At 36.2% G+C, this 23,866-nt stretch overlaps 1 protein-coding gene across 1 annotated transcript in view; it reads right to left on the bottom strand.

Moving 5' to 3' along the window:
• Positions 1–17,498, bottom strand: part of BMT2 (base methyltransferase of 25S rRNA 2 homolog) — an 83,016-nt gene extending 65,518 nt beyond the window's left edge. Inside the window, exons 1-2 of the mRNA XM_057733980.1 lie at positions 17,222–17,498; positions 2,062–2,203 (exon numbers count right to left, since the gene is read on the bottom strand). Of these exons, the coding sequence (XP_057589963.1) occupies positions 2,062–2,203; positions 17,222–17,381 (302 nt within the window). The 5' untranslated portion in view covers positions 17,382–17,498. The remainder of the gene's footprint in view (positions 1–2,061; positions 2,204–17,221) is intronic.
• Between the last annotated feature and the right edge of the window lie 6,368 nt (positions 17,499–23,866).

Here is a 23,866-nt window from a genome sequence, read left to right as displayed (position 1 = left end):
AAAGCATATCGATGGTACTGATTTCCTAATTGGATTACATTATTACTTTGTGTCTCAAGGGAAATATCTGGCTCAGTAGTATGCTTCAATTTGCGTTTCTTAGCTTGAAGGAGAAAATATATGCTCCGTAGAATAGTCAGATTTATAACCATTTTTTTCTCTAGAAAAAGGAAAAAAAAAATCCAAACATTTTAATCCCAAGCATCTTATTATTCTGGCTCCTTCCTTTAGTTCCCCAACTCCACAATTCTTTAGCTCCACAATCCACTGATAATACCAATCTTTTCACTGTTCCTTACCTACCTCACAATTTTCAGCTCCCATCTTACATATCATCATAATCACCACAACGTATACAATCAGCAACTCCCCCGATCTTCTCTAAAGTCATTATACTCATTTGAGCATTAATCCTACACAGGGTCTGTCCATTCACTCTCTCCCTCTCCAAAAAAACTGTTTCACTATAACTCTGTGCCTTGATTACTGTGTTAACTTCCTAACTGGTTACCTTACTAATATCCTTGCTTTTTCTACAGTCTATCTTAACACTACAATTAATTCTTAAAAATCCTTGACACATTTCAAAAGGTTAATAAGATCCTGTTACTTCTTCTTTAAAGACTTAATGACTTCTCATCCCATGCAGAATAAAGGCCAATCTTTTTACAGTGGTCCACAAGATCCTATAAAATCTAGCTGTCTGTTATCTTATTTTCTACCACTCTCCCTTTTTCATTCTGCTCTAGCCAAACTGGTCTCCTTGCTGTTTCTAAAACACGCCAGCAAGCTCTTGTCTCAAGGCCTCTGACCTGTTAAGGCTTGCTCTCTTAATTCCTCCACGCGTTTTACACATCACTTCAGTGAGGCCTTCTCCGTCTACCCTATTTAAAGTTGTTTTATTTTTCCCTGCTTTATTTTTCTCACAGCACTTATCATTATCTAACCTAGTATATATTTAACTCATCTATTGTTTCTTGCTTTTAACCCCCAGTTAGCATGTAAGTTCCATGAGAGCAAAGATTTTATCTGTTTGGTTGCTTGCTGTATTCACAGTGCCTATGATGTGACTGGTACACAGTAGACAATCATTTAAAATTATTTATTAAATGAATAAATAAAAGAACTGGGTGGGGAGTCAAGGAAATGAGGGAATACGGGGATATGTGTATAAAAACAGATGATTGAACTTGGTGTACCCCCCAAAAAATAATAAATAAATAAATAAAATTAAAAAAAAAAGAACTAAGTAAAATACATATTTTTCTCTGGATTATTTGTTGAATGAATGAAATAGGCATTATTATATAATTTTTAAATGGGATTAAAACAGAAACTTTGAATAAAAAATAATTGAAATGAAATATAAACCTAAAGTTACCATAAACTTATTGTCCAAGCAGAAAGATAATGTTTTGTTTTCTGGGAATTCATTTTTAAATTCAGTCAATATACAAATTCTTTCTTATTATTTTACCACTTGAGAGAACTCATCAGCAGTATTCCATTTTCTGATGTTTTTAAAATTAGAAGCTTTGCTATGAGAAAAATAAACATTATCCAAAGTCAATATAAGTGCTAGAATACCCTGAATCACCTATAAAAATTCAAGATTTGGAAACTTTTAAGATGTTTTCAGCTTTAAAGAATGGTATTTATTTTTACTTGAATTCAAATATAGTTATCTAAAGAAATTTTTATACTATAACTTATTAATGATGAGTCAAGTGCTAAATCTCATATTTTAAAAGTACCAATGCTTAATTAAACATATTAAATGTATTTAAAGTTATACTTTTAAAAGGTTGAAACAAAAAATTTTACGTCATATCAAAGGAAAACATTCTGATTAAAAAAAGATGAATGAAATAAACCTAGAGAAAGTGAGGCATGGGGGAGAAGCTATTTAAAAGACATCACCAAAAAAAAAAAAAAAAAAAAAGACATCATCTATATCAAAACATTTCTCTTTTGGTACAACGAATCATATAGCATTACTTCGACTTAAGAGTTTAAATAATACATTAGAAACCAAAAAAGTTAGTTCATAAAAACACTCACCTACAACACCATTCAATACGACCTTCGCCCTCACAAGTTTTTGCCCAATGATTATCTGCCAAATTTTTCATTGCAACAGCATATTCACAAAGTGTTTCTTCATCCTCACAATGTTCTCGCCAGATCTTATCAAAATCTCCCACTAAAAACAGGAAAAATAAATAAAGTTTATTTAAAATGTCAGGCTTTTAAAAGTTTCAGCATAATCTAAAATTAAAGATGAATACAAGCAAAATTATGAAGTAGAATTTCATAAAATTCAAATTTCATAATTTTTGAAGCTCCTTTATGCAAATGGATTCATCATTTTAACCCTGATGATCTGATAACCAAATAAATTTTACCATTTTAAACAGATGGATTTGTGAAGCTGAATAAAACAAATAAATATAAACAGACATATACGAGTTATCAATTTGTAAACCAAAAACATGCTGGTAGGGGACAAGTATGGCTGGGCATTCAAACATTGTCCAGCTACCATTAGGCAATATGACCTTCCAGCAACAGAGAAACTACTTAATTGTGCTTTTTTTTTTTAAACTTTGGGTATAGTTGTTTTACAATGTTGTGTTAGTTTCTACTGTACAGTGAAGTAAAGTTCCCTGCGCTATACAGCAGGTTCTCATTAGTTATTTATTTTATACATATTAGTGTATATACGTCAATTCCAATCTCCCAATTCATCCCAACCCCCTCCTTCCCCCCTTGTTGTCCATATGTTTGTTCTCTACATCTGTAATCTTGCTTCTTGTCTGTTATTTTCTGGGATCTCTATATATTTATCATTTTTCTATATTAAAAGGGGTTGATAGGTGAGATGGCAACATAAATGAGCATGCAAGTTAAATGTTTATATTGATACACTTGAACTTGCTCTAGGCATACTACACTTAAAAAAAATTATAATCCCAGGGCAAAAATGTTGCTAGAGAAATTACCTTGGAAACCTCTCCAAAGTTTTGAGTCTTTACAAGATGAATAAAAATTATAAGCTGACGATATTATCTCGCCACAGCATTACTTTCAGCTACTACCTTTTTTCTTTTTCAATTAAATCAATCACATTTAATATGAAATTTGAAAAATCAATGTGAATTCTGATAAAGAAAGGTATGAAAATGCCAGAGCCAAGTAAATAACATTAACATAATTGTAAAGGTAAAAGAGTAAACAAAAATTATCAAGGTGGCTTCAATCAACGTTCTTAGACATAATTTAGGTTCTCTTGCCACAAGTTCAAATATAGGCAATTGTTTAGTGACAGAATAAACTTAAAAACATAGATACAACAACCAAATTTGGGGATGCTAATTATACTCAAGTTCTTTCCCCAGGCAAGACAGCTAGATTCCAGTATTTAAGAGTTGGGATTTTTTTTAAATAGAAAAGGAATTATAATAGTTCAAATTTAATAAAACTTATCTATTCAAAAATTGAAAAATGCTATTTTAAGCACTCAGCCCAGAAGGTACTGAGTTGAAAAACCAAACTATTAGCCTTCTAGTTTGACCACTGCACAAAAGAGCAATAAGGGTACAAACATGCGCTCACGCACACACTGCTCAGTTAAGATGAGTATGTATCAGTCTCAGCCTTGGTCTGAATATTGATTTTAAACCTAAGAAGGATGAAAAGCTTTCTCTGTTTTCATGGTTATGTTCTTATACAATAATATTTTCATTAATCACTAATATTTGTGTAATGACAGGGCTCTCAATTGGTTATATAGCAGATGGGCAATAACTGTCCACTAAAAACAAGCAGGCAAACAAATATTTCTAAATTCTCAAAGAAAAACTCCTCAGTTTTAGTAACATCTTTCAGATGTAGTTATTTATCAAGTCTCTAAGTATGACTACAGGAAGTAAAGTCTTTGAAACAAATATTTTGATAATGATACTTTAATAAACCTATGATGTTCATAAAACTATTCCTAACTTAACTCATCACACGATGCCAAATGGTTCATTAAGCTACAGTATTATTTTAAAGGTGCTTTATCTTTTTTTGAGATATATATCATCAACTCTAAAAGGCCCTTTGTTTGAACATGTAAGTTTCACTGTCCTATGTAATGTACATACTATAAATAAATATATAAATTTACTACATTTTCTGGTAACAGAAGTCAATCGAACAAAAGTTCTACAATCAAATATGTTTGGGAAAATACTGTTTACTATACTTAAACAGATTTCCTTTTTAAAGACTTCTTAGTTTATATTCTACAGAAGGTACAACTTAAGACAAGGACCTGAATAACGATGCAAACGCAGAGAATGGACTGGGGGACACGAGGTTGGGGGGGCGGGGGCAAAGGGGAAGATGGGGAGAAGTGAGAGAGCAGCATAGACATATTTATACTACCAACTGTAAAACGGATAGCTAGTGGGACGGTGGGGGGGAGTCGCGGGAGGGAGGGAAAATGGGGATATATGTGTAAATACAGCTGATTGACTTTGGTGTACCTCAAAAACTGGTACAAGAATGTAAAGCAATTATATTCCAATAAAGAGCTTAAAAAAAAATAAAGATAAGCAAAACTTCAAAAAAAAAAAAAAAACACACAAGGACCTGGGTTCAAATAGTTTATTTAGGAGGGAAACCTAGGAAACATGAGTGAGGGAGTGGGGAGAACAAGTTAAGGGAGGAGAAAATGCTAATACAAGGATGAATTATTGAGGTTGCCGCTGTGGGCAACACAGAATCATACCGAATGCCTCTGGAATTGTGCACCTAAAGGATGAGAGGCTGGAGCATTTATCTATCAATTACTATCCGCCATTAACTGAGGGTTGTTAACAACCTGTACTTCTAGTCTACACTTAGGCACTGAAAAAGAGGATGCCCTCAGTGGGCTCCATCAGTGTTGGAAAAGGTGAAAAGTAGAAAAGAAAGCAGCACACATTTAAAATGGGACTCTGTTGGGGCCAAGTGCCTCTGAGCTCACAGTGTCTGTCCACCACACCTGAGGACCAATAGTATGCTATGTGAGCCACCAAAGGCATCTACTATAAATTCCCAGAGTCCTTACTATGTCATTGTATACTGTGAAACTCATTTACTTTAGAATTATTCTACTAGTTATGAGATGCAAGACGATATGTATATATACATATATATATATACGGAAACCTATTGCTCTTCAGCTTTTTAGAAGACCTCTGGTTTCTCACACTCAAAATTCTCTTTAAATACTGTTAATTTCTTATGAAGTTTTAAGGTTTACTATCGGCTCTAGTCAAGTTTTGAGGAAGGATTCAAATTTTGTCTGTATGCCTATTAAACTCAAGCTGATTGCAAACTTCCATTTAATGTTTTCACTAACATTTAAGTCTCCAGACTCTCCAAATATGCTGATACTGAGATTAATGTGATTAACAAAGTTAGTGCATTTAAAATACAATTGAAACTAAATGCAATTGTTCATATTTTTCATTCTTTCAACAGATTTGCTGAAAAAATACTCTATGTCAAACACTACAGAGAATAATAAAGTTAATGAGCAAGCACTGGCATCAAAGGAAGGGGAGAAGACATGTATTAAAATGTGCTCTAATAGAGATATGAACCTGACATATTCCCTATGGTGCATGTAAGCCATTCCAGATCCAGAACTTTTAAATCATGTATTTATTCAACAAAAAGTATCAAACCCCAACTACCAGGTATACACTATGTTACACGTCTGGTGGTTACAAAGTGGAACAAAAAATACAGTTCGCCTTCAGAAATTCCACTTTCCAGATAACCCTGAAAGTCTATTTTTAAAATAAATAAATTTATTAAAAACAGAATGGGAAAAATCAGTTTTTTTTTATAACAGCCCATTATTTGTTTTTACAGTATTCAAAATACTGCCATTTTAAGCAGTGTATTTTAAAAATAATTTATGATTTGGGTTCAAAAAGAGTTAAGGTTTACTAGTGCCCAGTATACAAATTCAAAACTCTCCTGCTAACTACATATGCAAAAAATACGTTAAAACTCAATTCTGAGGATTTTTGCTTGCTGTTATCTTTTAGTTATTAGGTCAACCAATATTGAAAAGATTGTCTTATTTAAAAGGAAATATTTTTGCATTATCGAAAGGTAAATCAAGAATTAAGAACTTCCTGAGGTCTGCAACAAAGAGCTACTCAACAGAACAAGAAATGCTTAACTATTCAAGTTCAATCAATCAGAGCTCTCAACAAATTAATAACTAGCTTTATAATGATTTTTAAATATTGGCATTTGTGATGCCTCAAAGTCACTGTGATTAATAATTTATTTTCTTACTTATTTCTTACAGGCATCCTATAAAAATATGAATGTATCTATCTTGAGAGAGAGAGAGAGACAGAGAGAGAGAAGGGGGAGGGGGGAAGGGTGGAGGGGGGAAGAGAAGGGAATGGAAAGGAGAGGAAAATCTCTAATGCATATATTTCACTTCCCCCAAACAAAGAGAAATCTGGACAATTCAAAAATTATATTTATAAAGCACAATTAAATATATATGTCTTGCAGCCTAACCTGAAATTAATAGTTAATAAGCATTATATACTTTGACTAAAATAATAAATCTAGAGGATAAATCAGTATTCATTTGTTCAAATACATCATTTTAAGATCAACCTAAAGCTCTTCTGGGGCTTAAAGTTACCTGGCATCTCATAAAATTCTAGAATGACGTTCACATTAACATGACTTTTTATTATATTCTCTTTACATTTAAATTTTTAAAAACACTAATGAAAAAACTAATAATTCAAAACACAAGTGATGCCAACTTAAAGTTGCCAAATTCACTATGGAAATCAAATAAACCAAATTATTCTGAAGCTTCATCCTACTATCAGGATAATACCATAATTATCGACTAAATTCACCTTCACAAACATATGCCACAACTAAAGAATAAATACAAGGCACTTCCTATGAAAAGACAAAAACTAGGAAAAAATAGCACATTCATTAATCGATTAAAAAGAGATCTAGGTAATCTAAGAAGGACACAAACAGAAAAACACCAGTCTCATGGATACAGACTGGTAGTTCTGTTCAAAAGAAGGAAATAGGGGAGTGGGCAAAATAGGCAAAGGGGTTAAAAAGGTACAAACTTTCATAAATATTTTTGTCATAGGGATGTTTAAAAAAAAAGAGCATTCCATTTTTAATTCTGTGATTAGTTGAAGATACTATTACTTTGATTGCAACTGTCTTTGTAAGAACCAAGCATAATAAGTTAAGGAGTTATTTATTTTTGCTCTTCCTCAATAACTTCAAGAACAGCTGTATTACAGGTTCGAACTCAAGTGAACCAAGGGAATCCCTAAACTGTCTCTTTAGAATGGATACCATTCTTCCTTTTTGAATTAACCTCTCTCATGCCATCTGGCATAGCAAATTTCTTTCCTTCAAAACATAACTGAATTCCCATGTTCTTTAAGAAGATTTACCTGCCTCCCATCTGATCATCTTACAATTCTCCCATATATGCACTGGCTATCCTTATAGAACTCTGTCACTTGTTTATATATAGAGTTGTCTATTAAAGCCAGGTGTGATTTTTCCCATTAGAAAGTATAAATTGAAAGGCAAAGACTACTTTTGATTTATAACTTGTATAAGCTATAGAAGTTAATCATGATGCCCCATTAATGGGGGAGAAAATATTTAAATTTTCACCATGCTCAAAAATTACAGGAAACACCAAAAATTACAAATTAAATTAGCTGCTAGAGTAAAATTCAAATTACAGTTGATAACTGTCAACAGATAATAGTGATGACTAGGCAGCAAAATTTGAATACTTCAAAATAGTGTTCTCAAAATATTAGTCACAAGAGGTTTAGGAAAGCAATAGGTTCAAAGTCAATTTTTCTGGAGACTCTCCACTGTTTTAAGCTAATTTATCTTTTTTTTTTTTCACTTCACATTATTGTCAAAAAAAAAAAAAAACAAACCCCACAAAACACCTTGCAAGTGGAAACACAATCACATCCATTAAGTTCTTTGATAACAGTACATGGGTCTTTTTGGAAAATCTTTAAGATTAAGAAGAAATTATTGGTAACACATTACACAGAAAAAGAATTACTTGTATATGAATAAAATGAATAAGAGGTGCCAAGGTTCATGCATTTTTACGTGCCAGGACCATATGATGTTTAGAAGTACATTAGAAATAATATTATTTTCTCCATAACTCTATCCTAATTCTCAGTATAAAAAGATAGAATATAAAGCACAGATGATAAGAAATTTAGTAAGTGTAAACCTGAGGCCAAGTTAAGATAAGAATAGCATGTCATTCTTGGCAGTTTAGCCCTGTGAGTCATGATACCAAAGATTATTAACATTGCACTAACATAGTCTTTAAGTGGCATACAATGCAACAGAGAAGGTATCACATGATTCCACATGTATAAAATTCTAAAAAACGAAAACAAATGTACAAGGACAAGAGATCAGTGGAACCAAGAATTGAGTGAGAGAATGACTGCACAGGAGCATGAGAAAATTTGGGGGGGCAACAGAAATGTTCTGTATCTTGATTGTGGTAAAAGATGAATAGGGTATATACATCTGTCAAACCCACTGAATTATATACTTTAACTGTGTGTAGTTTATTGTACACAAATTGTACCTCAATAAATTTCATTTTAAAATATAACATGCTGTGAACACAGCAAAAGTTACAAAATAAAGATTGTATTTCATTAAATTTAAGGGTCATCAAATACTCTAAAAACAAAAAACAAAGAGTTACAGTAAGTATCACAAGTCTTAAACTTTTATAAATTCAGAAAATTTTGATTTTTACTTAGGAACATTACCAAATAGATGACCAGACTTCCAAATTCGAGTTCAAAGAATACTTAAAGGTCATTTTCTCTAACATGAAGTACACAGAGAAACTCCTGACCAAGTGGAAACAAGTTCAGCAGCAATTCTAAGACATTAAAACAAAGTGATCAGGACCAGACTGTCTCACAAGCATAGTTACACCATACACAGACCAGCCTTCTTAGTATTCTTGAGCATTTGATATAGTGATACACCTAAAGGTGGGACAAAAACATCCAAGGTGTTTGGTGTTGAAACAGCTCCCAAGAATCAAACAAAGGAACCACCTGAAAACCTGCATCTTACACCTAACCTGCTGCAGCTAGTCATTTCTCTGATAAGGGCAAAAACCCAATATTCTAATGTGCTAAAAAGGCTGGACTTTTCATATAAAAAGTTGGAAATATAAGAAGCAAAGGGGGCAAAAAAAAAAAAAGAAAAAAAGAAAAAACACTACAGCCATTCTAATACTGAAGAAGAAAGTCACTATATAACAGTCTTAACAGCCTAGATAGAAATTCCAGGAATCGTTCAATCTTCAATGCCCTTAATACATCCAGGCGGTAGCTACAGATAACACTTTTTATTTTTAAAATCATGTATTTAACACAAGCAATGCTTCCTAAGTGCCAGATACTGTTTTAAGTACTTTACAAATATTAACTCATTTAATTCTAATACCAACCCACTGAAGCAGATACTTTACTTTACAGATAAGGAAATTGAAGTACAGAGAGATTAAGAAACATTCTCAAGGGTATACATCAAACCTGGCAGTCGAGTGCCAAAGTCCATGCTCATAACCACTATACCACCTTACCTCTCGAGTTTTAAATTTATGAATTTTCATGGATATGAACAAAGCTTTGCACTAAAGCAAAGTACACTGACTCTACCAGCCACAAACAAATGGTCTTTTGTCAGTCAAATGCAGTTATTCAGTCTCTGCAACTGCATTACTTGTTAGATTTCTGGCAGTGATTTCAACTCTGGCTGCACACTGGAAGCACCTAGAAGTTTCATTTAATTGGTCTGAAGTGGGAACTGGTCATTTATTTTACTGCTCCCCAAATGAATCCACTGTGCAGCCATGGCTTAAAACCATGGGTCTATGGCAAGACTGTAAACTCAAAAGCCTGGAGAAATAATATATAGAACAATTGAGACTTGGGGCAAACTGAAGAGTCAAATTTAATCAAAAAACAAAACATTGCATGGATAAAAATTCACATTTATAAACATAGTTTGGCCCATCTTCTGTGTGTGGAGCACTCATTGTAAACATATTTATTACAAAAACAGTTAATTCAAAACGTAAAACTTTGAATACACCCTGTACAAGAGATGGAAAGAATCAAGAAAAGTCAGAATCAATGGCATCAGTATCTGCTATTCCCCTGTGAAACAACTTTACCAAAATGTGTACCACTACACAGATCTCTTACTTAGTATAAACAAAGGACTTATGGAGAACCTTCTGGGACTTAATTTTTATATACTGGGGAATAGGAATTTCCATATAAGTAGAGGAATTTCTATATATGTATAAATGAGAAAAGGGGATACTCAGATGTGCCTCTAAAGGCATGGGGTTCTAAAATAACTTATTTAACGTTATCTACACTTAAAGCACAATAAATTACTACAATTTAGATCAGCGGTTCTCAGATGTTCAGATTTTACAACTAGTACAAATTTCACCCCCCAAATTTAGGAAATTGATATTGGGGTTGCAAAATTTTGTGCATGAAGTTAGAGTACATAAGTAAATATATACACATACACAAAATTATCATCATCTAATACCAACACACAAAGGGACACATTACACCACACACAATATCCTTATTAGTTCTCACTTTTTGAGAATAAAAAATTTTTTTATCTATATTCACCACTATTTAGTTTTTTTTTTAATAAAAAAATGCAATGATGTTAATAATGACAGTTTGGACCATTTTCAAAAGGTTAAATTAATCTAATATACTCATTTAAGAAGACATGATCATAAATTCATTACAAAAAAATTGTATCCAAAGTTAAAATTTAAAAGTTATGAATATAAAAAGATTATACTCAAACTATATGGGAATAGCTATATCAGCTTCTTTCTTTTATGAGTGTGTGCCTTAAATCTACAAGGCAAGGTGCTAGGTACTAGGGATACAAAGATAAAGGTCACAATCCTACTCAAGGAAGTATATTTAGTGAGAAAGACAGATAAGTGAACTGGTAAGTGATAACTACAATAAAAACAAGGCAATTGTGCCATGGGAGCATAAGGTAGAATGTGGAGTGCTTACTTATATAAAATTGGATACTACTGGTATCTTCCAAGGATCTGTCCTCAGTTATACATTATCATCACTCCACTGGGCAGTTCATCTGCCCTCAAAGCTGCAACTTCAAGAGAGGGCTTCCAATCCTTTACTTTCAAAGGATACACTCCAAACTAAATCATTACCACTATCTCTATGACAAGCCAACCTGCCTGTCTACTCTTTTCTCCTTGCTGCTAACTCAACACACACATTTTAAAACTGGATAAAATGGATATTTATATTTTTCCGGGCAAGAAATCTTGGCATCATCATTGACTCTTCCCCTTTATTTTCACTAATACTGCTCACTCTGACTTTCAAAAAAGTATTTGACTTATCTTTCTCTATTTTAATGATCACTACTGTTATTTATGCTATTATTAACCTTTAAAAAATAGTTTAGTGTAATAACCTCCTAGCTGATCTACTTTCTTCTAGATCTTCCTACTCCAATCTACAGTACTTTAGCTAGGTGTTCCTCAACCCCCTTGACCATTGTATAATCTATGGAGCTTTTAAATAACACAGATGCCTGTGTTCCAAAAAAGTTCCATAGATGATACTGATGTGGAATCAAGACTAATATCCACTGCATTTGTTGTCATATTTTTTCCCACAAAACAAAGGATCTATACCAATACTTTTGATTTTTACTGTATCTACTGAAATGTAAAAAATTCCTAAAAAGATACCTTACTATAAAGATGACTAAAAATAACAAAATCAGGACTTCCTAGGTGGCACAGTGGTTAAGACTCCACCTGCCAATGCACGAGACACGGGTTCGATCCCTGCTCCAGGAAGATCCCACATGCCGCGGAGCAACTAAGCCCATGGGCCACAACTACTGAGCCTGCGCTTTGAGCCCACGTGCTGCCAACTACTGAAGCCCAAGCGCCTGGAGCCTGTGCTCTACAACAAGAGAAGCCATGGCAATGAGGAGCCCGTGCACCACAACAAAGAGTAGCCCCCACTCACCAGAACTAAAGAAAGCCCGCACACAGCAAAAAAAGACCCAACACAGCCAATAAAATAAATAAACAAATTTATTAAAAAAAAAAAACGCCAAAATCAAATAGTTAATATACCATATGCCCCTCACTGAGTTGACTGTTTATCAATGTTCCCTTTATCTTTTAGTGTTACTGATTACCAAACTCTTCATTTTCTCCCCCTGCTAGAACGGCAGTTCAAACTCTCCTAGGGCAGAGTTAACAAGCCTTTCTGTGGACAGCTTTCACCTTATTTTGTTGATTGAGAAAAGATTCCATCACAAAAAACAGCAGATTTTTCAGATTCTCTCTTTATGAGAATCAGAAAAGAACATGTAAAGAAAAAAAGAGTAAAACTTCACTTGATAAAAAAAATAAAACAGTGAATCTGTTAAAAGTGTCATGGGGTTGGTCAGTATTTTGCAGTAGTATTGAAAGCTTCTGAAGGAAAAAAAAATTAGGAAATTTCCATCAAAAACTGTTATCCTAATTTTAAAAACAATTTCAAAACTTTAAGGAAAAACTAACAATACATTTATTCTTTCATTTTTAGACCTTGGTTTTAAATTATTCCTAATTCAAAGGTTTTTCCCTTTCCCCCACAATTCTCTTGTTTTAGATGTATGCTAAAGAGAACTCAATCACAAATGTATTTTTCAGCTTATCCTAAACTGCTATTCTAGGTCAACTGCTATTCTCCTTGTTTGTGTAAAACAAGAATAATTTGAATAATCAATAAGAATTAAACACCAAAACTAGGCTATTTAGTAGCTAACTCTGAAAATGCTGCTCACAGCTGTTAACCTTTGTAACACAATTTTTTCCATACTTAGTCTACAGAACCAACCTATTCTGTGTTCTCCTTTTCTGTTTCAGTATCAGTAATGTCTTACTTATTCTAACTACTTTTATAATATTATCATTGCTACTAATAACTGATTTTTTTACATGTAGAAAAGTATAATAAAGATCACCCATTAACCCATGAACTTGAGAATATCACTGTTAACAGGTTAACATGCATTTTTATTTTTGTCTGACTGATAACCTGCATAGGTTTATGTGACAACTGTTTTAACCTGTTTTGGCATATAGAATAAGTAAATTCAGAGATTTAATTAAATTGATGAAAATTGCTAAAGTAAAGACATCACAGATAGGTTAAAAAATCCAAACAAAATGGAATGGGATCATACTTTTATTCCTAACAGCTGTAGCCTTTACATTTTCTTAGGGTTTTTACATGAATACTTTCAGTTTAAAAAGAGATGCCAAGCATAATAACAATCATTACAGAAACAGGATTATGTGACTATGATTATGGAAAAAATCATACAAAGACAATTGAAAATACACATGGCTCCACTTCAGTTCTCAATTAGATATGTAATTATCAGGCAGATTTGATTAAATAACGAACTCCCTGCTTGGAAAGAAAAACTAGCTGTTTCTTATTTAAAAGCTGTCTCCAATTGTATGATATATTTTAAAATATTTTTGGCTTACATCAAGGTCATGTTTTGAAAATTCTGTATAGCAGAGACAGAAAACACCTACATCTGCAAGCATACTTCCATTTATATAAACTCAATCTAAAAGACTGTCCCTTATCTATAAATGGCTGACACCAGAAACACCCCTTCTCATCACCATCGCTAAACATTTCCCTACCATTTCCTTTCGGTAACTACTTCAGATATCAGCACTGCCTGGAACACTGACCTTTATCTCTAATTCTCACTTTACTCTTATATAAATAGGCAAAGAATCTCTAAGCAGTGACACAGGAAAGACAGTAAAATGGAGTAGAGAGGGGAAAAGTGGTAAAAAGAGTGCATTAGACTTACCTGCTAGTCTTTACGATCCTATCCACTACCCCCTACCCTAAGCCTTCTCATTGCCACAACAAGCATCAGTTTGGACAAACAGACTGGGAAGGGTGGAGAGAAACTTTTTTCTACCACAGCAGAAAAATCTTATTTTCAATCTTATTCCTGCTTCATTATCAATTCCACTATCAGATATAAGGAAAGGGAAAACTATATTATCCAACCCTACACTCATCATCCATGTGCCACTCCTGTCTTTACTATCAAGTGAATGTTTTGCCTCCTTCTTCATTCTACCCCAACTTACTTCCTTCTTTGTCTTAACTCCCCAAGAAACCCATACCTCACATAGCCCTAACTCAGCGAATCATACTAGCCCATGGACTGCCCCAATCCCGTCAATTTACATCCTTTACCAACACAAATTCTAGAGTTACTTCCTGCTTCCCATTTTCCCTCCCACTCCAACAACACTTGGAGACACCATTAGGCTTTGAATTTGAAAGAAAAAATTATTATTCCCATAAAATATGTTCAGTGCTAATGATGAACTATAAAACTTGAAGCAAATTATTTTACTATTTTTAGGATTCAACTCACTCGTGTAAAAAGGAAGTAGTTTAGATTACCACTTCAAAATCTGGCTGAAAATTTCCAAGCACTGTTGCTAGGGATTCTGAAACTGTATATCTGAGGTAGAATGGATTAATTTTCTAAAAGGCACCCATATGAATCTACTGTTTATCCATGTTTGGGAATTACTGATAAATGCTAAAGTTCCTCCTAGCTTAACACTCCAAGATTCTAAGCTGGAATTTTCACTTCATTTTCTGATAGGAATATTGTTATAAAAGGAGTATAGTTTCCATAGTTATTGGTATTACAGTGCAGGCATGTTACTGATTAAATAGGCCTTTAACCTGACCTAGCAGCTAAGCACTATTTATATTATTTTATAACCAGAGATGACTTGCAAATAATATTGTAACAATACTAAGACCTCAAAGAAAAGCACTAAAAATTACTTCTTTGATACTGTGATATGCATAATCAGACTTTTTCACAGATGCCTTTTTCACGGATTTTTATCAAATCACAACAAAGATTTGACCTACATGGCAGAAATAAAGGTAGAAAGGGTATGCTCTTTAGGATATTTTATAGTCCACTGATGGGGCTTTGTATATCATTAGAGTAAAGCCTAGTGAAGTCTAGATCACGGGTGGAATTCAGGGCATTAAAACGCCTAAAGAACAGTCTCATTCATGTTTACAGACTACCAGGACTTTACCTGCCCTAAAGCACACTAGATCATTCACTTATGAATTACATGTATCTGTTCTAGCTCTGGTAACTTCCAAATACTAATTCTCATTATAAACAAGTGTTCCCTTGGTTAATATTCAGGCTTAAAGACATGTTTCAACATGTGGGAACTAAGCAAGTATAAACAGCACTTGAAGACATGATGACACATTAGCAGTATATTAAGTGGAATCTATTCATTTATGAATAAATTAATAATGAATAATAATGAAATTATTATTAAAAGGTAAGAATGGAAACTGAATTATATGCTCCCCATTTTTTTCTTCGAAAAGATATACTTGCTTAAGTTTGTACAAAATAGCATGATAAATTAAAGTGTGTCCATTTATTTTCTCATTTCTCCAAACAACACAAGAACCTACACTGAATGCCATTATGTAAGTGCATTCTCTAGATATCAAGAATGATGCAATGGTTGCTATGGTAACTACTCATTTTATTGAATAAATTGTGGGTGGGGGTTTAAAGCATTCTTTTAAAAAACAAATTTCAACATCTCAGTATGCCCAATAAGTCTCTTTCTATTGCTACCTATTAATAACTACAGGCTATCTTTGAGGATGACTATTTAAGCAGCTATTAAAAAATCGAAGCTTGAGTTGCCAAAGGGAAAAAACTCTGAATTTAAAATTTGAAAAATGAAACACGTCACCTACACATAAAAGAACAAAAGAGTTTTAATCTTCCAGAGTAACTGAAAAGTGTTTGTAACTCAAAAGTAAAAAAAAGTATCTGTTCCTTCACTGTCATGATTCCGCTTCTAATCCTAAACTTGACTAAGACAAACACCAGCAGACTGCCGACTTTTCAGTCTGCAATTAAGGTAAAGCCAGAAGAAGAAAGCAAGAAGAAAGTTATCCCTCGTTTTGATCTTTAGAAGAAATGTCTCCTGAGCACCTGAAAAAACTGGGAGTTTTTATAAAAAACTGTCAGTTTCTTATAACATAGCTCGGTAAAAAGTCTATATTTTAAAACACCAAGGATAACTGTAGATCCCAACTATAAACACCCCTCAGGCCCAAGCAAAAGCTACTATGGCTTCTTCCTTTGCTCAAGATCTTCCACAAGAGGGGTTCCCAGCGATGGCCGGCTTCACTGGGATCTGTATCCTTAGGAGGCTTGGTAGTTACAAACTATTCAAATCTCAACAGTATTTCGAGAACCTGTCCCAGATCTTCCTCTCCCGCCTAAATAAATACTAAGATCCACCATTTGAAGAATGGGGGGAGGCTTGGGGGGGGGGGGATGGAGCCCCTCCCCCTTTTAACAAGGTGAAGTCCAGTCAGCTAAAAGGCCTGCTGACTTCGCAGCCCTGGAAGCCAACGTGAGGAAGCTCCGTCCCCGGGCTAAACGCGCAGGAATACTAGGAAGGGGGTCTGACGGGGCAGCAAATCAAATAGGCTGATCAAGCGCGAGGCGTTGAAGGGTAACTCGGGCTTCTTTCAGTCCGTCTTTCTCGAATGGATTCCACCTGCCTTCGCGTTTTAGCTTCGTGTCTCTCGCAACCAGCGACCTCCACCTCCTGTGTGAGGATCTACGTGCTTGCATGTGTGGTGACAGCAATCTCAGCACCCCGGCTGGGGACAGGGGATGGGGGAGGTGGGGATCGGCTCCTCCACAGGCCTGCAACTCTCCTGAAGGGCCCTCGAAGAAAAGGGGGCGGGTTGAGCGCGCCTGACGCCGACCGAGTACTCGACCGAGAAGGGGGCGTCCGGGCCTGGGAAAGCGGCCCTGGCAGGGGCTGACGTGCAGCTCCTTCAGGTTGTAATGGTGGCCCCTTGGGGGGAGGGGAGAGGTTGACAAGGGGCTGGGGGCGACGAGGCCTCCCCTTCCCCCCGCACAGCTCGCTGTTTACCTTCCCGGTACTTCTTGCGGAGCCGCCGGTGGACGCTCTTTACCACTCCGGAGAGCTTCTCCTGCTCCAGCTTCCGCTCCTGCTCCCTGGGCGGCGGAATGCTCGGGAGCCCGGCCCCGTGCCCGCGAGCAGCGCTTCGGCCGCTGACCCCCGGCTCCATATCGCTGCCGCCGCCGCCGCCGCCCCTCGGGCCCCCGCAGACGCCCGCCTGACGGAGGAGGTGGGGAAGGAGGAGGCAGCAGCGGAGGCAGCAGCGGGAGGAGGCACAGGAGCTGGAGCGACGGCCTAGGAGGTGGCCACTTACCCAAACGCAGAAGCTGATTGGTGGACTCTGGAGGGCTGGGCGGAAACGGAAAAGGCCAAGGGCCAATGGACGGAGAGCGCTAGGGACGCACCCGCTTGTTTGGGAAGGCGAGCAGCTGAAGGAGGCGGGGCTTGCAGGCTGGAGTTGCTGAGGCGGTGGGAGCTCTAGGCCCGACTGCTCCTCTCCTCTCCCCGCCACTCCCGGAATCCTGTGCGCAGGCGCTGTGGTGAGGCCACGGGAGACGCGCTGTGAGCCACGCGCTTGCGCGCCTGAGTTTGCTTGGGTTGGGCATCTTTATGCCACTCAGCTTTCTCACGTCTTCTAGCCATTCCCCTTCCTGCGAGTTATAGCGTGGTGTGATGCAGCCAGGGTCCTCTAGCAGAGCCCCCTCTGCACCTTGTCAGTTGTAGGTTCCCTTTAGCTGCTTAGCGCTCAGAAGCGCTTTAGAGAGGACTTGGCAGCACTAGAATCTTACACTTTAAGGAACCCAGGCATGGACGCTTTGGTGGGCGCAAGGAGAGGTCTGGCTACCAAGTGCTGGTTTAATTCACGGGCTAACAATGGTTAATGCCTCTAGTGCCAGGGCGAAAAACACAGAAATTGGGGGAAAGAGAGGGCCAATAAAAGCAGTATAAAATAGAAGAGGATAAAGGAAAGATGGAGAATCCACAACAGATTCCCTCGAGAACTTTAGTGGTGGCCTGGGTGTCAGAGAAAGCCTGCCTTGGTCTAATTCGCATCAGAACTCTGATGGCTTTTAAAGGAGGCTGGGTGACCTCCCGCCTTTTAATTGGTACGTTAATCTATGCAGAGTACTTAAGCGGGTTTGGCAACCCGTTCCACCTCCCGCCTCTTCTCTCTTCTCATGGGAAGCTTATGGGGGAATATGGTTACTGATTTCTGTCCCAGAAAGGTGGAACGCTGCTTTCCAGAGAGAAGGACTGCATTAGCTTCGAAAGTGGTACTGCGGCTGCTGGAGGGTCAGATTCAACCAGCTGAGAACACTTAATGAATTGTGTTAGATTGTAGCGTTCCTCCCCCTCCCCCACCGCACTGCAGTTGGTTACTTGATGTTGTTTGGAAATTGTTGCAATAATTACCTGATCGGTGATTTTATAAATATGAATGAAGCGTGCATTATGTAACCGTTTTGGATGCCACTTCTGGATAATGAAGACCCTGAAGAACGTAAGCGTTATACACTCTCCAGAACATAGGAGGAGCGAGAGGGAGGAAGCGAAGGGAGAAGACTGGTGAAATTTAAGATGGAAGATATGTCCCTACCCGCAGAGTGAAGATACAGATAAACTTCATAAGAACTAATTGTAATTATGAGGAGAAATTACACAGACGTGCCTAATAAAATGAGGGTGTGCCTAATAAAATGAGGACATGCCTAATAAAATGATACGGAGTCTTGGGAGGATTTCATTTGGAGAAAAGGGGAGCTTGAAAAGCCATACCTCATTTGGTGCTTCCCATATTTTAATATTTATGGGAGGCAGAAAGAGGTGCAAATATTTGGAAGTTTTAGTCATAGTAAAGAGAGCATTAAATTTCATTTGTGCTGAATTGTAGTTAAATTTTTTTCCTCCATGCTGCTGCTAGCACATGAATTTAAGTCCTTTTAAAGAGTAAAGATGTACACTGAAGGACATCTGGTAAATACAAGGAGTAAAGAATGTAAAAGTGCTAAGAGAGTAGATCTTAAATGTTTCCATCACAAAGAACAAGTAACTATGTGATGAGATGGTGATGGTAGCTAACACTATGGTGGTAATCATTTTGCAATTTATAAAAGTATCAAGTCAATCGGACACAAACTTACACAATGTTATGTGTCAATTACATCTCAATAAAGCTGGTGGAAAAAAAGTAAAAGTCACCTGGAAACCCAGCACTGAAAGGTAACAGTGCTTTTTTTTTTCTTTGCTTGTATATACTTATTTCAAATGAGGTATTTCTTGATGGCTATGTGATGATCTATAATTTGAATAGCCTATCATTTTAGTAACCAATTCCCAGCTATTGTATATTTACATTGTTTCCAATTTTTCTGTATTCCAAATAATGCTGTAATGAACACCCTTGTACACAAATGCATGTCCATTTCTTAAATTATACATTTCACTAGACTAAAAGTTGAATTTCTGAATCAAAGGATCTAACACGTTAAGGGTTTTTTAACGTGTATTGTCAGATTGCTTTTTCTGAAAAGTGGTAGCACTGTATGTCACCTCCAGCTGTACCTGTGAGTGTCTGTTTGACTGCACCCTCACCAAATATAGGTGGTACAATTTACAAAGTCATTAATGAGATATTTTTAAAGGTCTCTACTTTTGAGAAACATGTGGGAGTTTTCTGCTTGTTTGTGTGTGTAGGTGCGTGTCTCCACAGTATTAATTAATCATTTATTTATCAGGAGAAACTGTTCTTTAGCCCAGATATTCATAGTTCATAGTTTCGGAACACAGGTAAGTGACAAACTTCCATGGAACTCAACCCAAAGAAATTCTTTACATTCCATAATCACTTTGCACTCTGAAAGATGCCAGCCTTCCTCATCCCCTCAAAATCTTTCATGGAATCGTAATTTCTGTAGAAATCTGCATATGCCTTCTTTCTTGGTTCAGCCACAGCAAACTTATAGAAAGTTGCAACTCCCAGTGAGACAATGAATGCTCCAACAATATGAAATTGCACACACTTGACCAGAAGGCCATGCATCTGAGGTTTTGTCAGAGAACTGGAAGCCATGGTAGTTTTTCTCCTTGACAGCTCAAGAACAGCATCCTTCCAGACAGTTGGAGAAATGGACCTCTACTGTTTCTTAGCTGGCTATTCTGGTTGGCATAATTTTTAACACTAAATACTAATATAAGAGCAAGTAAAAGGAACTTATTTAAGACTAGTCATTTTTCAAAGCAAATTTTAAGAGCTCCACATTTTTATTTTATTTATTTATTTTTATTTCAGACTTTCTTGAGAAGTAACTCAAGATTAGAAACTAAACAGCTGGATTTTATTCTAAATTTTAATAAATTCACATAGAGCAAATGCCAACATGTCCCGAGAAACATCAATATTAAATTTTTCTTTTGAGAGCTATGGCAACCAGTTATAGACCACAGGATAAAAAGGAGTTCATAATCTTCCTCCACTGTGATTAGTAATATTGGCAAAAGCTTTCTGTCTGTTAAGATAGCAAAAGAATAGTAACAAGATTTTCCATTTAGATAAAATAATTGTCCCAATTGCTGGTAAGAAGGATTCACTGCAGGAAGTAGGTTTGGTGCCATATTCGAAGAGTATATCCTATGCCCAGGAAAATATCAGCATCTTTCCCCTGCCCTCTCCATATGTGACAGAATTTCATTTACTGTAAATATTTTTAAATTTTTTTCTCATTATTGCTTTAAATGGCTGTTGGGAAAAGGGATGTTGGAATAAAACAGTATTCATTGAACAGGACAAATCAGTCTGGGAGAAACAGACATTTCTAATGACTGCACTAAACCCCTGGTAACTAAGTTCTCATCCTTATTCTTTGTCTTACCTGATGACTTTTACACCCTTCCCCATGAACATTTGGTGTGTCATAGTAAGCTTCCTATGTCAAAGAACCACTCAGTATAGGAAAATATCCTTGGTAAGAAAAAAAAATGCCTTGTCTTCTTTGTTTGCAGCTATATTCTTTGTAAGGAAAACAAATTTCCACAGACAACGAGAAGAGTCAACATGTAAAAATAAATTGCATTCTATTTTCAGTATGAGTTCAAAACATAGTAATTGGTGATGAAAAGTAAACTTGTAAAATCCATATCAAAATTTCAGTGGTGGCACTGAGTTAGCAAATAGAAAGATTCTGGGTGCACTTTGCAAAAGTGTTATACTTTTCATTGCTACATTTTCCTGTAGAAGGCAGAAGGCTACACAGTGGAAATTGGGGTTCTTTGATTATCTAAAGCATTAATCATAGGTATTTTTTACTCCTCTTTGACCCTCTTTATCATCAAAATCTTAAAAACAATTAGGTTTTAATGTTGTGTAATAGAAGTATTAATATTAAATTTATGTTTATAAAATATACCATGGTGTACGATAGTTCAAAAAGACTTGATGATACTCTTTTTTTTTATTGAAGATAGAGATATTCCAAGCTGGCCAAATCTTTGCCTCATGGCAATTTAGAAACAGAATTTTTAGAAATTAAGTTAAAATGAGGATCAGAAAAGTAAAATCTGTATTATTTTTAAAATTTTATGTATTATTTTTATAACTTGTACCCATTAATATAAAAATATCCATGAAGTTTAAGTACTTTTTTCCTAGTAATTCAAGTTTTTTAAATGTAGGTGTATCATTAACTGGGCACATTTAGAGAAACTGTTGAAAAGCTTTTGTTTTTCAGATTTTATTTTAAATAATAGAAAAAAAATTTTTTTGGAAAATGTATTTAATGTTTGATAGAAACAACAGCAGAGAACTAGCAAGAAAAGTAGTATTTTCAGTGATATGTTTCATTCAGTATAGCAGATTACAACTTTAAAATTCCTTCTATTTATTGAAAATTAAATTGTTTTCTTTAAAAATTTGTTTATAATTACTAGTACAATGTGTCACCTGCAATTCGTAACATATCTACCAACATAAAAATATTTAAAATAACACAGATTAGCTGTCTTTCCAGAGTTAATATGCAGAATGGTGTTAAGACTAGTATTAACTACAGCAAGTGGTACCCATTAACTACTGCCTCACTCCAAATGCAACTATAAAATTTACAATATTTTTGTGATATACTAATTATGAAATACATTTAATTACCACAACAAGGCTAATGTAGGAGAAGATCTACATGGGAAATGGGAAGTATTCTTTCAGGTGATAGATGATGTCCTTAAAATGCAGAGTAGGACAGAGAGATTTTCTGCATCTTGATTCCAGCTTTAGGCTAACTGCCAGAGCAAGGCTCTTGATTTCTTTGAGCCTTATTTTTCTCCTTTAAATGTAAAATGAAGAACCTGTATTAGACTAGTGTTTTTCAATATTTTTGTATTCATCATGACTCAGTAAAAAATACATTTTACACAAATATAAATATATATTATACATATGAATAAATACAAATGTACTGTACACATATGTATATAGACATATAGACACACATGTATAATTAGGACAAGAGTTTCAACAGAAAATATTTACCTTGCCTAAGTTCAATCCATGGTGGTATTTTCAATTCTATTTTAATTTCTAAAACTATGGAACACACGACATTGATTTTATGGTGTTCTAATGAGTCATAGCTTAAAATTTGTAAAACACTGGCAATTTAAAAGATCCCTTTCAGGGATCATTTCATGGCCTTAAAAGTTCTCATCACATTACTCCAGAAGATGGCAGAATAGGAGGATGGGCATTCACTCCCTCTTGCAAGAGCACAAGAATTACAACTAACTGCTGAACAATCATCCACAGAAAGACACTGGAACTCACCAAAAAAGACACCACACATCCAGAGACAAAGGAGATGCCACAATGAGACAGTAGGAGGGGCACAATTGCATTAAAATCAAATCCCATAAATGCTGCGTGGGTGACTCACAAAGTGGAGAGCAGTTATACCGCAAAAGTCCACCCACTAAGGTGAGGGTTCTTAACCCCACGTCAGGCTTCCCAACCTGGGGGTCCAGCAACAGGAGGAGGAATTCCCAGAGAATCAGACTTTGAAGGCCAGCAGGATTTGATTGCAGGTCCTCTACAGGACTGGGGGAAACAGAGACTCCACTCTTGGAGGGCACACAAAAATTAGTGTGCTCATTAGGACCCAGGGGGTAGAAGCAGTGACCCCATAGGAGACTGAACCAGACCTACCTGCTGGTGTTGGAGGGTTGCCTGCAGAGGTGGGGGGCAGCTGTGACTCACAAAGGAGAGAGCGGCACTGGTGGCAGGGGTTCTGGGAAGTGCTCATTGATGTGAGCCCGCCCAAAGTCCGACATTAGCCCCACCAAAGAGCCTGTACATGCCAGTGCTGGGTAGCCGCAGGCCGAACAACCAACAAGGTGGAAACACAGCCCCACCTGTTGGCAGACAAGCTGATTAAAGTTTTACTGAGCTCCACCCACCAATCCGATTAAAGTTTTACTGAACTCCTCCCACCAAGCCCAACCCACCATCAGTCCCTCCCATTAGGAAGCACCCAGGAGCCTCATAGATAGCTTCCTGCACAAGAGGGCAGACAGCAGTATCAAGCAGTATCAAGCAGTGTCGGCAGTATTTCGTTTTGTGGAACTGAAAACCACAGCCACAGAAAGATAGAGAAAATGAAAAGACAAAAG

This window comes from Hippopotamus amphibius, chromosome 4 (genome assembly GCF_030028045.1).
Source record: "Hippopotamus amphibius kiboko isolate mHipAmp2 chromosome 4, mHipAmp2.hap2, whole genome shotgun sequence".
In the NCBI taxonomy this organism is placed as follows: domain Eukaryota; kingdom Metazoa; phylum Chordata; class Mammalia; order Artiodactyla; family Hippopotamidae; genus Hippopotamus; species Hippopotamus amphibius.
Note: the sequence above shows the minus strand (reverse complement) of the source record. Positions and strands in the feature narration are given on the sequence as shown.